At 36.8% G+C, this 16233-nt stretch overlaps 1 protein-coding gene across 2 annotated transcripts in view; it reads right to left on the bottom strand.

Moving 5' to 3' along the window:
- Nucleotides 1-16233, bottom strand: part of ambra1a (autophagy and beclin 1 regulator 1a) — a 103218-nt gene that overhangs the window by 12621 nt on the left and 74364 nt on the right. For both annotated transcript variants that reach the window (XM_088935096.1, XM_088935097.1), the window contains 3 exons: nucleotides 15063-15202; nucleotides 6790-6888; nucleotides 5922-6109 (listed from right to left, as the gene is read on the bottom strand). In XM_088935096.1, coding sequence (XP_088791222.1) covers nucleotides 5922-6109; nucleotides 6790-6888; nucleotides 15063-15202 — 427 coding nt within the window. The remainder of the gene's footprint in view (nucleotides 1-5921; nucleotides 6110-6789; nucleotides 6889-15062; nucleotides 15203-16233) is intronic.

Genomic DNA, 16233 nt, shown 5'->3' with positions numbered 1-16233 from the left:
CTGGGGACTCGGACTATCACACATGTCTATTTTCGCATCCCATTTCAAGAGGAAGACAGCTCAGAGCTAACTGTAGACTTTTACATAAGAGGGTTTAGGAAAATCCCCCAGACAGATTTCCTTGGATCTGCTTATTTCTGCTAGAGCAACTGACAGATAGTCATTGATACCCATTGGACTCTCAATTACTATTAAAAAATAAGCTTTTTTTTTTAAGGGAATTGCATACAATTTAAACATATCATGACACAGAAACCTGTTTTTTTTAAACAAACCCCTTCTTATATAGACAACTGTTTCTTAGTGGCTCGAATAGATCCTCAGACAAGCGTCTGCTAGAAACTAGGTGAGCCAAACTCCTCAGGTTTCCAACGTTTGCAGACTTTGATATGTTCTTATGACACAGTAGCATGTAACTATGAAGCTGTGCCAGCACAGAAGGGCAGTGATTTCAGATTCTGAAAAAACAACGTTCACAATACCTGACAAAGGGTGCATGACGTTTCCCTAAAATTGCATTTCTCTACACTTCTGTCCTCTAGTGAAAGAGGTCACCCTGTTGTTTTATGATACTGTTACATGCATAACAAGAATGTTACTTCTGTTCCCCTTAAGAATCTATGGCCATCAGCATTACTGAGTGTGTAAAACAAAGCTCAAACTTTAAATTCTGCCTGCAGGACATGCAACTGCATCCATCTTTCTGGGCTGCTCCAGATGACAAACACCCATCTAAAAGGGCTTGGTGTCCGCTGATAAATAGGCTTTAACAGATATACCACACATATATTGTGGAGTTTTTATTTTACATAGACTGCAGCCTCATAAATACAAATTTAGCAGATAAACTAGACAGCATCCAGTAGCTATGTTACACATCTCTTTTATTCTTTATCTCACCAAACATTCAAGAACAGCTCTGATTTACAATAATAACCCAGACAAAACCCATATGTATGGCAGGGATCTTATAAGAGCAATCAGAATGATTTACCTCAGGCAAGCATTCAACAACTGCATCTCACCTACAATTTGACATCATGGTCCCCTATGCCCCAGAACCCTAAGAATATCCTAACCACCATTAATCAAAGCTATAGGCTCCTCTTAAAAAATGAATTTGACTTCAATAAAGCAACCAAGGTTTTGAGAAATGAGAAGCTGAATACTGCAACTCATTTGGACTGATAACACATTGTCATAAAACACTTCAACAATTTTTACTCATTTTCACTCTATGTGAGCAGATCAGTCTACAGACACTAATTTTTAATTGTTACCAGGCAGTCTGCCTCAATTACAAAGACAAGCTAAATGTGATGTAAAAATTTTGCCCAGTTCAAACAAGAGCAGATGACATATAAATACAATTCTGACACCTTTCACCATCTGCATCATGTGAAACTATACTGCAAAACTTCAGCTTATGTATTTTCCATCTCACACATTTTGTTATTGTTCTTTAACTTTTACAGACGCAATTCTGAATTCTCATTTAAAATGCCAATAGCTGTGCTTTCTGCAGGACCGGGGAGAAAGGAGGATGATCAATGCTTTGTCTCATGTCAAAAGAGACAAACCTGTAGCTCCCAAAGAAAATCTTGAGCAAATTAATGGGTGCAGTGTTTCTACAGCCCTGGTTGAGTCAAGCCCATTTAATACCAGAGATTCTTCACCAGGAGACTGCCCCACTGCGTACTCAGCCAGCTAATGACATAGACCAGACTTGACCATTCAATGGTGAATGGCTGGACTATGGGACTCAGCCTGCTCTTTGAATGGATACCTTACAATTTGGGATGCTTAGAAGAGAGTTTAGTTGGTCAACACCTTTGCCCATGGAGTGTGCAAGGACCAATTTTATAATCTTTTATTAAACAAGGCAGACTTTGTGTAAGCAAGTTTTCTTATGTGAACAAAAGGAAAAACTGAATATTCCAACATAGCTACTGATCTTCTAAGTGAGAAAAGTGACAAAAATGCTGAAGTACAGGGGGTGAAAATGAAGGATTTCAAGAACAAGCTGATTACAGCAATGCTATTTCTTACACAGTCATGCTAAAACATGGCACAGTCAGTAAGATTTTATTTCATTACCAAAGCTATCTACACCAGCCTTGTCAGTAATATGTCAGATTAAACATAAGTGTCTGGGTGACATTTTCTCTTTGGAGTCTAGACAGAAAGAGGGTAGCATCTGGGATGAAGAAGTGTATAAAAACTATCACTCGACTGCAGTTTTTCTCCCAACTGAATTAAAAATAAAACTTGAGCACTTTCCGTCATTTTTTAGGAAAAATAAAGTCCCTAAAGAAGGAGCACACTTTTTGAAGTGTATTTGACCTTGAATCTCCACAACAGACCAAAGCAACAGTGAAATAAATGTCACAGATTCAACACTTGTCAAAACTGAACAGACTTGCAAAAAAAAATCCATGTTAAAATTTGGAGGAACACAAAGATCACAACCATCTTTCTTTGAGGCAGTTTTGTGTTATTTTCAAAATGGGTGCATTACCATTTAAATTCTGTGCATTTCATAAAACCTATTAATGTAAATGGAAAAAAAAAATCTATGTTCTTCTAATAGTTTGGAATTTGGACACAAATTTACTAAATTTCAACCACAACTTCAATTAGCTACTAGACAATGAGGGTACACATGCATAAAAAAAGACAACTTTCATCAACAGTATCAGCAGTCATTGACCAGTGCTGCTAATCTTTTACTAGATGGATACTAAGGATATTAACATTGTATTAGTATAACCTCTTGTGGCAGCTGTTTTCTTCCTACAGTAAACATTGGGAAATTAAAGACATCTATTTAAAAAATCTGTACATTTCCCCACTATCACAGAGCCTTCTGCAACATGAGTCACATAAATAATGCAGAAAGCAGGTCTGAAGTTTATTTTCAAATTCAGACTTTCACATTCACTTATTAGGGAAAAGGTTGTTGTTTCCATGGTCTCATAAAACAGATATCATTAGACATGCAATTAGGCTCTGGCAGGAATTGCAATAATCACATAAATCAAGTTTGATATCACACCTAAATGAATTAAAGCATTAGGTTTACCAAACCCATTGGGAATCTTACTGTCTTTAAAGTGCACTGCAGGCTTAATAACATTTTCGTGGGAACCTTACCTTGAACACCTGCCTATTGGCAAGAAAACAGGGTTGTACACAAGGAGAAATTTCTGACAGAAAACTGTTGGCAATGTTAATGACACAGACTCACTCATGATGTTTAATACTTGAATGCGACAAACAAAATGTTGAAATTGTAGGCAGCACTGGATTCTTTCAACAGGTGACTACATTTATTTTAAGATCAGCAGCCTGGCCTAAGGAATTGTGAAAGGTTTATCTCTGTGCCTTCAGAAGCTTTACAAAACAAACAAAAGACTGAGTGACAGATTTCTTTACAATATGTGTGAAGTCACATTAAATGTGGATGGATTTGTGGTTGACCTACTTATGTTTTTACATGCTTGTTCTTTATAAGAAGATAAAATAACACATTAAATGGTTTCTATGGTGCTTTAAATGTATATTACAGCTAAAGGTTTAACCCATTAGACTTTTTTTTTCTGTTGATCAGTGATTAAGTAATTAGAGCCTTCCACCACTTCTGACATTTTACTGGAATCATTATAGTTATGTTCATTCACAGTCATAAAAATACTCCAGATAATATACACTCTCATATGACAGCCAATACCCTTGTTTTGGCATTTTTCTGATCCTATTGGACTTCCAGATTCATAAGAACAGCGACAATTGAAAGAAAGCCATTTGGCCCATCCTTCTCGGTCGGTACTTAGTAGTTCATTGATCCAAGGACCTCATCCAGCTGTTTCTTTAAAGAAATCAAGGTACTGGCATCAACTACATGCCTGTGTAGCTTGTTCCAGACTCCCAAAACCTCTTACAGAAGGATGTGTTTTCTGTTTTTCTTTTAAATGCACTTTCAGATAGCTTCCATATATGTCTTCTGGTCCTTGTGTCACTGCTTATCCTGAAGACGTCCACTGCATTAACTCTGTCAGTGCCTTGGAGGATTTCGTTCCCTTATTTCTATTACACACCTGTGTCTAGGACACGTAGCCTCTTCTAGTTCAGAGTTGTATTTTGTATTGTTTTTACAACCTGCATGCAAATCAGCATCTGTGAATATTATTCTTTACCTGCTAGGTTTTTTCCCCTGTCTTGAATTTTATCTAAATCTTTTTCGAGTTTTATTTGCTGCTCCTACAGTGTTTACTAATGATCCTAATCTTCAAATTTAATTAGTTGACTGACTACACCAATACAGACTACACCACTAATTACATCACCACAATTGGAAAATTGACCCCTTTTCATTACTCTCCATTTCCTATTTATTAACCACTTCTCAATCCAAAGGCACACATTTCCCTTAATACTTACTGCCTGTAATTTTAGAATTATGTTTTATGAGAAATTCTATCAAACTTTTATCTTCTGAAAGTCTAAATACACTGTACCTACCTCTTCGGAATCCATGTTGACTATTCCCTAGGATATTTTTTCTATACAAGCCGTCCTCTAGTGCAGTTCTATAACCTTTATAGCAGAATTAATGGCAGCCAGACATAGCGGTGTATAATTCATTTGGTCACTTTTGTCACCCTTCTTGTGGATGACAATTACACTAGCAATGCTTCCATCTGTGAGTGGAGTTCTGTGAGCAAGGAATGCCACTTAGACCCACAGAAAACGCAAGTAAATAAAAATGCCATTTTCCTTTCATGAGCACAAAAGTATATCAATTGTGAATATTCACCCACATGAAAGAAAAAAAAATACAATTTTAATCAACAACTTCTGTGACTGTTGTGAACAACTGTGACTACTAGTAAGTGCTCTTATACTGTATGTGAGTGAAAAAAAAATCTAAATGTGAATGAGTATATGCTGAAATGGAATGCCATAAAATTCCATTATCATAAATTCCATAAATTATAAATGTACAAATATTTTTCACTGTAAATATTTTGAGCATATTCAGAATCTCTGTATATACTGTGAAGCTTTCAAATGATACAACTATATAAAGCACTTCTCATTTTCTTCTGCGATGCCCCCAGGATCCCAGCGTATTGTGGGGAAATATACTTTGTTATGACAGACGACACTTTGTGAAAAGGCCCTAAATATTGTTTAAATAGTTCTTATGCAATCATAGAAATCTAAACAGCAATTCTGTAAAAATAACTAGGATAAAACTGGATTAAGGCATTGTAATTGGTATATTGCAAGTGCTATTTATCAGTTCATGCCATTTTAAAATTGCTGTAATCGTACTGCGCATAACAGGATTTCAGGATTATCAGTCTTCCTCTCATTGATTGTTCCAGTCATATATATTACACAGGTAACTTTATTATGTACATTAAAAATAGTGTGATGTTTGGCAATAGATTTGAATAAACTCCTTTTATTCTTTCTTAGTTTGAGGAACAACAATGATAGTTACATTTTACATGATACATGATACATATACAATACATTATATGTTAGAAATGAATGAATGAGTTATCCTCTATCAGGGTTAATAAACTTTTTACAATGCTGGGAAAATCATGCCGCAAAATGTGTCCAGCCTTACCACCATTAAACTTTACAAACAACACAGGTACTAAAATTTTTAATATAAATGCTGTTCAAGTAAAACATACAAAGCATGAAATTACTTTACTACCCTTACTCTGTTTTCCTTACATGAAATAATAAAGATGAAGGACTATAATCGGGATACAGAAAGTGTTTCATCTTAAGTCCAGAACTTAAGGCCAGAAATGTCTTAGTATTAACAAAGCTGACAGAACAACCTTTCTCAGTTGAATACTCTTTAATGGCCTTTGGATATTATGACATGAAGCTCTCACCAGTGGTAGCCCGTGATGTGCCGGTCTCCTGCAGGTCACGGTCAGTCTGTGTCTCTGCGTTCTGCAGCTGTAGGATGGGTGTCTGAGTACCTTGGGATGTCACAGAAGGGGCAGGATGACGTGGCTGCAGACCGATCGCATTCATCAGGCCCAAATCCCTGTCTGACCTCCAGGTCGCCCTGCTTGTCCTGTTCAAGGAGGGAGATAACGACACTAATGACTGGGCCGTGGAACAACAAAAATACGACACTCCGTATCAGAATACATCTGACAAAATATTCAGAATGTGAACCACTACTCATTTGTTGAGTGCATATCCTCAAAAGCTAAAATGGCAGAAAGTCACAGGTCGCTCGAGTGATGATGATAATGATAATGACACTGATTAAAACTAATCCAAGTAGATTAACAGCTAAGCCATGCGCAGGAAGCAGAGCACAGGTGCATGATTGCGAGAAACAGGCCTTACTAATGCAATGTTTAAAAAGTGCAGAAAAACACCTCAGTGCAGTGTAAAGTTAGATGAAACCTTTTTAGATAATAACCTGTGTAGAGCCACATTTGCAAATTAAAAAGGGAAAAGAAATCATATGCACGGAATTGTGCAATTTGTTACCTAACAAATAAAAGAGAAATCCAGCACCAGTGGTGCCATCAGAGGTGTTTCTTTCATGCACACCACTGCTTTGTATACCGCACTCATTAAGGCTCCACTGTGCCTGAAGCTTTGTGGGCATGAAGTTTCTGCATGGAACTGGGAGCTCTGATTCAGTGCTGCCCTTCGCTTCAGTCTCTCCTATTCCCTGGTGACTGGGGCCTTAGTGCTCTTAGCATGGCTATGAATATCAGCTCCTGTGCAGACTCTTACCCAGCCCTCTCGGTGCTCCGGCTGCCACTGTTGTTGTTAATGGCGAAGATGGGCTCGTTGACATGATCCGACTGTGCATCAGATTCTGACCGGGAATCCCTAAAACCAGGTAGAAGAATTCAATGCAATCTTGTTTAATCCTCTTCGGGTCATTTTACAAGATTTCATTTGCTTCTTCACTCTCTAATTATGTTTTAAAGAAAAGCATTCCACCTTAATCTGATTCAGCTTTGGGAAGCTGGGGTTTTTAACTATATTTTGAGGACACAAACCATATCTTAAGTAGCTTCAAAAAATGCAGCTATGCTTCCAAAGCAGACTGAATTTGCACAACAGACCTACATGAATAATACTGTGACGTGAAAGTCAGTAAGGAAAACACATACCAACATTTCTGGCTGATGAAAAGAGTTCAAAACTGAGTACAGGTTTGATAATAGAAGATAAATAAACAGTCATTAATGTAGTCCACAAAAACCTTTGTATAATTATTATAGGATTTTAAAGTATGAAACTACATTCAAATTTTACAGCCATTTCCTTTCATGCAGACTAAAGAATTCTTTTGATTCAGCATCACTGTGGAACACATACCCATGCACAGAAGGTAAAACCTAATTTATTTACTAAAAAGCATACATTGTGATATCTTTTAAAGACAGTTTAGCTCACTCCTCTCACCCACAACAGAATGCTTTCAAACATTCCTTTTGCTAAAGCCTTCATGTAAAATTGCATTCAAATACAGTACTTATTGTGGAACCTTGTCTTTTGTTAAATGCACAGCTAGACTTTTATGACTATCACATCGGTTTAGAAATATTTACAAGTCAGCAGTTACATGCAATATGACCACAAAAGAGTAATTTACGGCTTTATTAGAGAGCAGATGTTGATCATTTTTAAAAATAAGCAAAAGGAATTTTACTTATTTGGGAATGGCTATGATTTATTTCCAATGTTTGTGAAGATGGAACAGAAATCATAACTTAAAGAACTACTTCCATCTGTATCTCCTTTTTTGCTAAAGCTGTAACCTGTCTGCACTATGCAACGTGTGTTCATGCAAAAACTGCTCTCCTGAGAATGTATAAAATTAAAACAGACTACTGGATATAGTGGGACTTTTTAGAAATACACATTAATAGGGCTCCAATTCAGCTACTCATGTCATGTTAACTCTATATATCTTGATACATACACAGGTGCTCAATTTTAGACTAGCACGCTTGAGGAATTACATCTTTATGTAATAAACGTCCAGGTAATTTTAAAGTATTACAAATGTGCTCTTGTAAGCTGCCTTTGGTTGTTCCTAGCCAAAAGTAATTCTGAGGCATCCAAGAAGAATGAGTTCAGTAACACCGTAGAAATACAGAAATAATTTGGATACCAATGTTTACTCTTTTGGGTTGGGCTATTGTGTGACAAATTTGTAAAACAGCAGAAAAGATGCAACCAGCCCAGTGATAAGGTCCCAGACAACTTTAAAAAAATTCCCAGGATTAGAGACATGAAATATGTAGTGCCCAGAATAGCAAAACTACAAAAAGATTCCAATAATCTCCTGTCAGGAAAACATACTGTAAGTAGTTGAAATAGAAAAAAAAATGCTATGAAATGAAGGATTGCTGAGTCCAGAAACTTTTGAGAGGAGATATGTTGTACCAACTCTTTAAAATTCCACCAAGAGTTCAGACTAGTCTGCAAGATGGATTATATGAAACACTGAGGACAGCAAAAAAAAAAGTGTGCTTTGAGTCACAGCAAAGTTACATCCCTTTATGAAGGAACACAGTTTCCTTCACCAGTTTTAAGGAGTTGAAATGTGAAAGAATAAAAGAAAGAATTTGAGGTAAAAAGTAAAAACCCACTGTATATTGCCACTGAGGAAATAAAGGGTAGGTGGTTTCCACCATGATTCTGTTAGCCACAGCAGGTACTTGTAAACCATTTCTGTCCCTCGAACACCTCCTGAAGGAGAACACTGACTGAGACAGAACACTGACTTTCAACTGACTGAGGGGAACTGCTGTGAGAGTAAAACTGCTCCTCACTATAGGTTCTACACAGCTCCCAATCGCACAAATACTGAGTCATTTACATGTTCTGCAGAGCAAGAAAGACTATATTGACCTTTTATTCCGGATTCCATTACTGGGCTAAAAGGGTGGCACATGCAACCCTATAATAACGTGTCTGCCTTTAAAACAATTAGTGAGAGCACTAACCACAACTCATCGCTCACATGTCGCCAAGACGAAAACATGAGCATGAATTGCCTTTGGAAGCAGGATTTCTGCCGATTGTTTTCCCCTCATCGTGGGACCTGCCTAAACTGATTTATAATTGTATTGCTCTTACAAAAAAGTAAGGTAGCAAGATAAATCCAGAAACAGGAAATTTACATCAGTTTTCAGAAGGAAATTAACATTTAAGTACTGGTGTACAAAAAAAAGAAACAGATGGTGTGGAAAAGGCACAACACTCATATTCATTACTTGACAAATATGCAGGGAAAATAAACAGTTCCTTTACTTGTAAGCATACTAATCATTTTAGTTTCTGGAACCTCCATGTCTAAATTTTCTAAGTAGTTAACAAGTCAAACATCTGTACTTATTAGTGCATTGTTCATATAGGACCATAATGTTAGCGATGCCCTTTTGCTCTATATGGAGAGCCCAGGGATTGATTTGTTGGCTTTCTTGCCAGGAAAAGTATGTTTCCAAATGCATGATGAAATACTGGAAACAGTCTGTTTTTTTCATTAAATTCTCAACAACCCATTTAAGTGACACTTCAAAGCAAGGAGGTTCATTAGACATTGTCCAATGACTTCAATGGACAATAAACCCGGTCAGCCACCTCATGAACAGCTCATGAGGGCTGGGCTCAGTATAACTTGCCTGGGCCTTAGCAGGAATTCTTCTTCACAGCTGAGACATTGAAAGCTGAATGAACATCAGTGCACGGTTGCAATGTCGCAATAGGAGATGACCATCTTATCGCATGACGAACTATGCAATGTGGACCATGTGCATTATTTAAGCCTACACAGACCTGTGCTATTTTACTCCAACTAAAGCACTAGAAAGCTTTGAGAACAAACTTAAGAAACTGAAGTCTTTTGCCTTTATACCTTCCAAATTTTAAGCCATTAAATGTCTCCAAAATGCTACATATTTTTGTGTGTTACAAAACATTGAGAGGCTACAAAGCACTGCAGATGGTAACTGTCGAAGCCACAGCATCATTCTCGGCTGAAACATCAAAATAAGCTTAGCAGCAGGGATCTTGTTAACTGCAGCCAACAGTAACAAAAAAAAATAACCTGATGCAGATAGGATTTACACCCGCTGTGACAACTTCTTAAAAATACAAGCCTTAAACTGTGGAAAACAATACATAAAACAATCTATTATAGCAAACAGGGTAAGATTAATGAAGGGTTTTGCTTGCTCAATTTCTAAGCAGTTTATTTAGGAAAGTGCATGCTGGTTTTCACTGAAACATACGTAGACATTTAACTTAAAAAATTACATTTACATTGAGACTAATAATTTTACATTTCAGTATGTAATGTCTTTTCATAAAATGGAAATAGGAGCCTTTAAGGAAACACTTTAAGCAGAATATAATTTGATATGCGCTTCAAGTTTTAGAAAGTGCCTTATGCATGACAAATACTTTACGTGGCAACTTTTTAACTCGTACACTATTCAGAGTATAAAACCAATTTCTTCATAGCTTTTTTTAAATTATTTAATACAAAAACGTAATCACATGCTTGTCAGAAATGGCAGATAAAAATAGATTTGAGCAGCTTTCAAAAGCTGCCAGAAGCAACAATAAGTTTTGGCCATGTTCTGCAGTCAACCATAAAATTAAATCTCAGAAAAAAATATCGATCCAAGATGATTTCTGTGTACCTGTCAATACAAATGGTGCAGCCATTTCTCAACTTTAAACCTTTTCTTAAAACAGCTCCGATAAGACTTTCATCAACACTTTGCCATAATACAGTACCTGTCAACAAACATCCTCCCACTTCATTTACATCCCTTTTCACCTAATTTCTCCATTTCTCATCAAACACCCGTCCATCATCAGAAAATGTATTCCAGAAATGCAATGCAATCCCTAGATGTGGAAATGTATCAGTCAAGGGTCTTTTCAAACGGCAGATACAGTATTTACTCAATTATGAATGGTTTTATAACCGAAAGCCACTCGGAGAGCTCTTTTTCATTTGGAAATTTCTACATGACACGTTGTGAATTTTGAGAAATAAAGGCAAAAGGTATGTGACAAGCCTCAAACTGAATGGCACATTCAACCGTGCTGAAGGTATTTTTTTCTGGTAGGAAAATGACTACATTGCCAAAGGGGAAAGTACAGAACAATAACTGAAAAATGTGGTTTATCGTGCGGCAGGTGGTAGAGATTATTAATGAACAACATCTTGATCAATGAAAAAATGTTTTTTTTTAATGATACCAGATCAACAGGGGTAAGTGAGATTATGAACAGAACAAGCATGAAAACTGAAAGGATTCCCATTGATTCTGGCTAAACTGCGTTTCTCATTAGCAGACAAATCACAAAATCAATCCTGAGCCACATCACTTCTCGTCTGAAATTGCACTGCCAGCCTTAAACTGCAGAAGAAGGATGATCATTATAAAAAGAACATTTATAAATACTGTACATAGGCTTCAGTTATATGAAATGGTTTTACAAAGAGGCACATACTTGTTTATGCCTTTATAGCATTGTGTTTATTATTAAAAATAACTAGATATCAGCCTCTCCATTTACGAGGTTGTGCTGCACAGTGCTGTTTAAAGGATCGTTATTTTTACTAATCAAAAGAATATTTTCAAACGAATGAACACAAATTCACAGCTTCCACTTTTATCGATTTATAACAATTTGTACCAAGTTTAGTTTTTCTGAAACTATAACATCACACTAACCAATATTAAACTACAAAATTGAGAAAACAAAATGAACCAAATGGCAATAAATTGCCACAACAAGGGTTCACTCACAGAGCACACCTATTTCATTCTAAATTTCAATTTATGGTTTAAATTTCCAAAGCCCTAGTTCTAGTCGTATTAGAAAAATAAATAAAAAAGCAACTTGGCTCTCCATTGCAAATGTAAAAAAAAATACAGGGCAAACTCCTTCCTCTAAAAAGCACGTGGCAGAGGGATGTGTCATCTCTCTCACCATAAGAGACACACATTTTTGACAGCAAAGTCAGCACCAAATGATGAGGTTCTCACTGACAACATACAAGCTCCCAGGTGGCCAGCAAGTCACAGGGGGTAATTTCTGTACACTAGGCCGAGGATAACTGACCACCCAAGACGGCCTCATGTGGCAGAGCTCAGCCAGATGTGCACTGCAGTGTGGGGAACCTCCATCACAGTCGCATAATGAGATGACCCAGGCTCGAACCAGCAATGACCGGAAGCGTGTCTGAAAGAGCTGAGCAATGCCTTTCCAGCAATGAAAGGAAAAGCAGCTCAGATTCACATCTGAACTGTGCTTAAAGAACAAAAGCACTGCAATAGCACACTAGATCAACTGTATCCATGAGTTCAAAGTGTACCCGTGATCTGGAATTTTTTATACTTTGATCAAAAACTTCAAGGTGCATGGTATAAAGTACAGTGCTTCTCACCGTTTGCTCCTAAAAAGATCTTTTAAGCCTTTTTCCTGAATTTTGGGATGAGGGGGAGTTTATTTTGCAACCTTCAGACCGGCCCTTTTCAATTGAGTTCGGGAATCTCACAATATCATGAAACTCTTTATGACCATCCCACTATCTCCATTCAAATACATCAGGAGCAGGTCCTGGTGACCAACGGACCCCTGACCACTGGCAAAAACTGACTTTTTACCTTTTTTCTAGAAGCTGAATCCAAACCTTTCAAACAGCGTTCTTTGCAACAATGTGTTCAATACAAGCAATCCACTCTCTGTACCTGGTGAGGTCCTACCCTGATTTAATGGAGCCCAAGACTGAGTGCACATAACTACCTACTCCTGGAAGGGAATCCAGTAAATTATAGGACAAGGGAGAAAAGGAAAATTAGCAAAATAATCAAACCTAGACAGCATGTCTTTGGGAGCTTGAAGAAAACCAAAGCAAACACCCACACAGCACCACATGGAGGGATCCTGCAAACTCCACACACACATAAAGCTGGAACTGATCCTAACAGCCAGGAACTGTGAGGCAGCAGTTCTATGTCACTATGCTGTCCGCTGTATTAAGTATATTAAAGAAATACACATTTTCTTTCAATTACAATCATTTACAGCTCTGCACAGAGCTTTCCTGGTGTAATATTACAAACAATCTGTGTAAACGTAAATAAAACTGCCCAGGGGAGATTAAGACAGCTTTCACATCCTCTAAAATGTGCATTTATAATGACGTGTTTCTTTCCGCACTGCAACACTAGATAGAACACAAACAGCAGGGCATATCTGTCACACTGCCCATCAGTTATGTTGGGGTTTGTGGTCCAAGATTTTCAGTGAGCCAGGAAGCAGTGACTCTTAACCAACCTTGTGTTTGATGTTTTCAAAAGTGCTATTAAAGCAATGCACATAACAATATATATATATATTTTAGTAAATCAATGCAAATAAGAATATATAGATACAGTAAATCAATACATGTAAGAAATGTATATACTCCTAGTGAAGCAATGCTCTTAGGTGTATGTATTCCTTCTTAGTAAAGCACACAGATACGGATGGTTTAATATAATAAAACACAGAACACCATTAGCTACTGAGACTTTTCCTATGCCTTTTTTTTCCTATGGGGCTTCTGGTGATGTTAATAGCAACTATAATTCTGAAAAAAATGTGTTCCCAAAAGAAATCTTTATTGCCAATAACTGGATGTAGGCTTGCATTTCAAGTGATCTTCCAGGTTAAATAAATACTGAGACAAAACAAAATAAATGAACTTTAATTTAGATAAAAGTTGGCTTATGTGTGACTAATCTAAAATATTATCCTTTTAAAATATATACTATTCAGAAGCTTATTAAAATTGAAAGACATGAACTCTACCTCCCCAAAGAGTTCTTGTGTAACAAAGAAATGAAGCATTTCTGTATAAGTGACTGCAGGATATCATCAGTCACACAATAAATACATTGGTTTTTTTTCTGCTAAAAAGATTCAAACAAGATTTAAAATGTTTGAACATGCACTATGAAGCATTAACCCTAAGAGAAACCACAGTTTTATGAGTGATGTAAGATAAGCCTGGAGCTCTCATAGAAAGCAATATGTTCTTTATTCTGTTCCATTCTGAAGTAATTTGTTAGCACAACTAAGTTTTAACATTACCTTATGGTTGTTGATAGTAACAGAAAACACTGTGGGAAATAAGATAATGAAATACATTATGTAAAAAGTAATAAAGATCACTGCGAGTGGCCTATGTGGAAGTAATCATTCACAAGTTTGCCTATTAGTCAAATATGATGGAGACTAGCTGAATGTCAGTATTGTTTTAGTTTTTGCTGTTCTTTTTCAGTTTATTTGTATGGTTCAGAAAATTATTTCAGGGCACATTTGTTTTGTGTTTTACAGCAAAAGACTTAGAAATATGGGTCAACATTAGGTGTGAACAGCCCTTCATGTGTAATCGCAGCTTTCCGACCCCGTTTTGATCAGTTATCCTTTCTCCAAAGAAATCCTGATGACCTACCTAAATACTAAGCAGAAGTACGATACAAAAAGTTGAAGCAGTTCCAGTAAGAGCACAGAGAATGACGAGATGAGACATGAGATACTATGCTTTGAGTAAAAGTTATAGACTTTCAATGTAACTATAACAGTCAATCAGCAACTTTTATTTGCACTGATGTGTTTAAATTACATTTTCAAAGAAGCTTGCATTGCAAAGGTGAGGTAAGAGGCTATGATATAAATTAAAAGATCATTCAAAAACTCACTGAATAGTACACAGATTTAACACTTGCACCACCATCTTTATTCCAGCATTACTAGAAGTATAATATCTACTTGTACAGGTACTAGTATGCCTTTGTCATACTAGAAACATTGAAAACAAAGATTGTACAGAGATGGATTATTTTTCTAGATGTTGCACTGAACATATGTTCAAAGACCTTGAGATGACTACTGCGGCTACATGTTAGGCAGTTGTTACCCATTCTCCTGGTGCTGGTACTGTAGATGATCTGATAGTGAAAGTGTGAAGGACTTACACAGGCCTGCAAATGACCAGATCTCCTTTGTTAGTTCCATAGGCCAGCCCCAAGCCCGGCTCTGGCAGCCATCTTGCAGAATTGATACTGACGTGCCTCCTCTGGTCTGGAGCCATTGGGTAAACAACATTGAACACCCTCTGAGAGGAAGAGAAAACACAGAGAAACTTTCAGAATCCTTTTAAGAAGCCTCACAATAAAACTTCAATAATGGCAGAGAAAGAGTAATAAGTACATAAGATAACTGGAAACTATTATTCTTCTAAAGTATCTAAATTTAACCCGTAATTACCAGAAATCAGTGTGCTCAGAGGAATATGCAAATGTTATCTGCTAATACTCAGCCGAATGATAATACCACAACTATTCCACAAACAATATCAATATTAAGCAGCTGCCGATAAGCAAAATCCCATCACTGTGCACACATTAGCCTTGTTATCAATGATCCTCATTAGTATTCCCGTGATCAGTGTGGGAAAGAAGTTGCTATGGAAATTAAAAGTACTCTTTAAACTCTTTTTTTTTAACAAAGAACTGAATATAAATGGAAACCTAAAAGGAAAGCCAATAACAACTGACTGACATACACTGTATTGCTAAGTCATTTTTATGTAAAATGTCACATTAAAATGTTATAATCTCAACTTTATCACTATTATTAAACCATTTTTATCAGGACTGCCAAACAATACAGACTGCAATCACATCTTTGCAGTATGAGGTTTTGTCTATAGACTGTGTAAGGTTGAGAATATGTACCAGCTAGGAAAATTAATTTAATTACGACAGTAGCCAGCCCTCTTCTATTCATCAAAGAGCAAAGCAAAATGTCTGATACACCCAGCAACTTGAAAGAATGAAATTCTGAAATCTCTGCCGCCACAGATTCTGCTTTAAACAGCCATGTTGCACAACAGTAAGTCCGGTAATCGAACGAAAGGATGTTATGACAGAAAAGCACAAGAACACTCATACAGAACATCAGATAAAGTCAAACCGGTAGGCTTCTACACTGAAACAAGAAACTATGTACAGTATAAGTGCATTTAAAACTGAGATCAGGAGGCAGTTCTTTTACCCAAATAGCAATGCTGTTGAAGGTGATATCATGTTTCTTTCAAGACACACCTGGGTCATATACTTGGATCAACTAGCTACGAACAAGCAA

The sequence above is a fragment of the Atractosteus spatula genome, chromosome 16 (genome assembly GCF_055471065.1).
Source record: "Atractosteus spatula isolate fAtrSpa1 chromosome 16, fAtrSpa1.hap1, whole genome shotgun sequence".
NCBI classification, from domain to species: Eukaryota; Metazoa; Chordata; class Actinopteri; order Semionotiformes; family Lepisosteidae; genus Atractosteus; species Atractosteus spatula.
This window is presented reverse-complemented; position numbering and strand designations above follow the sequence as displayed.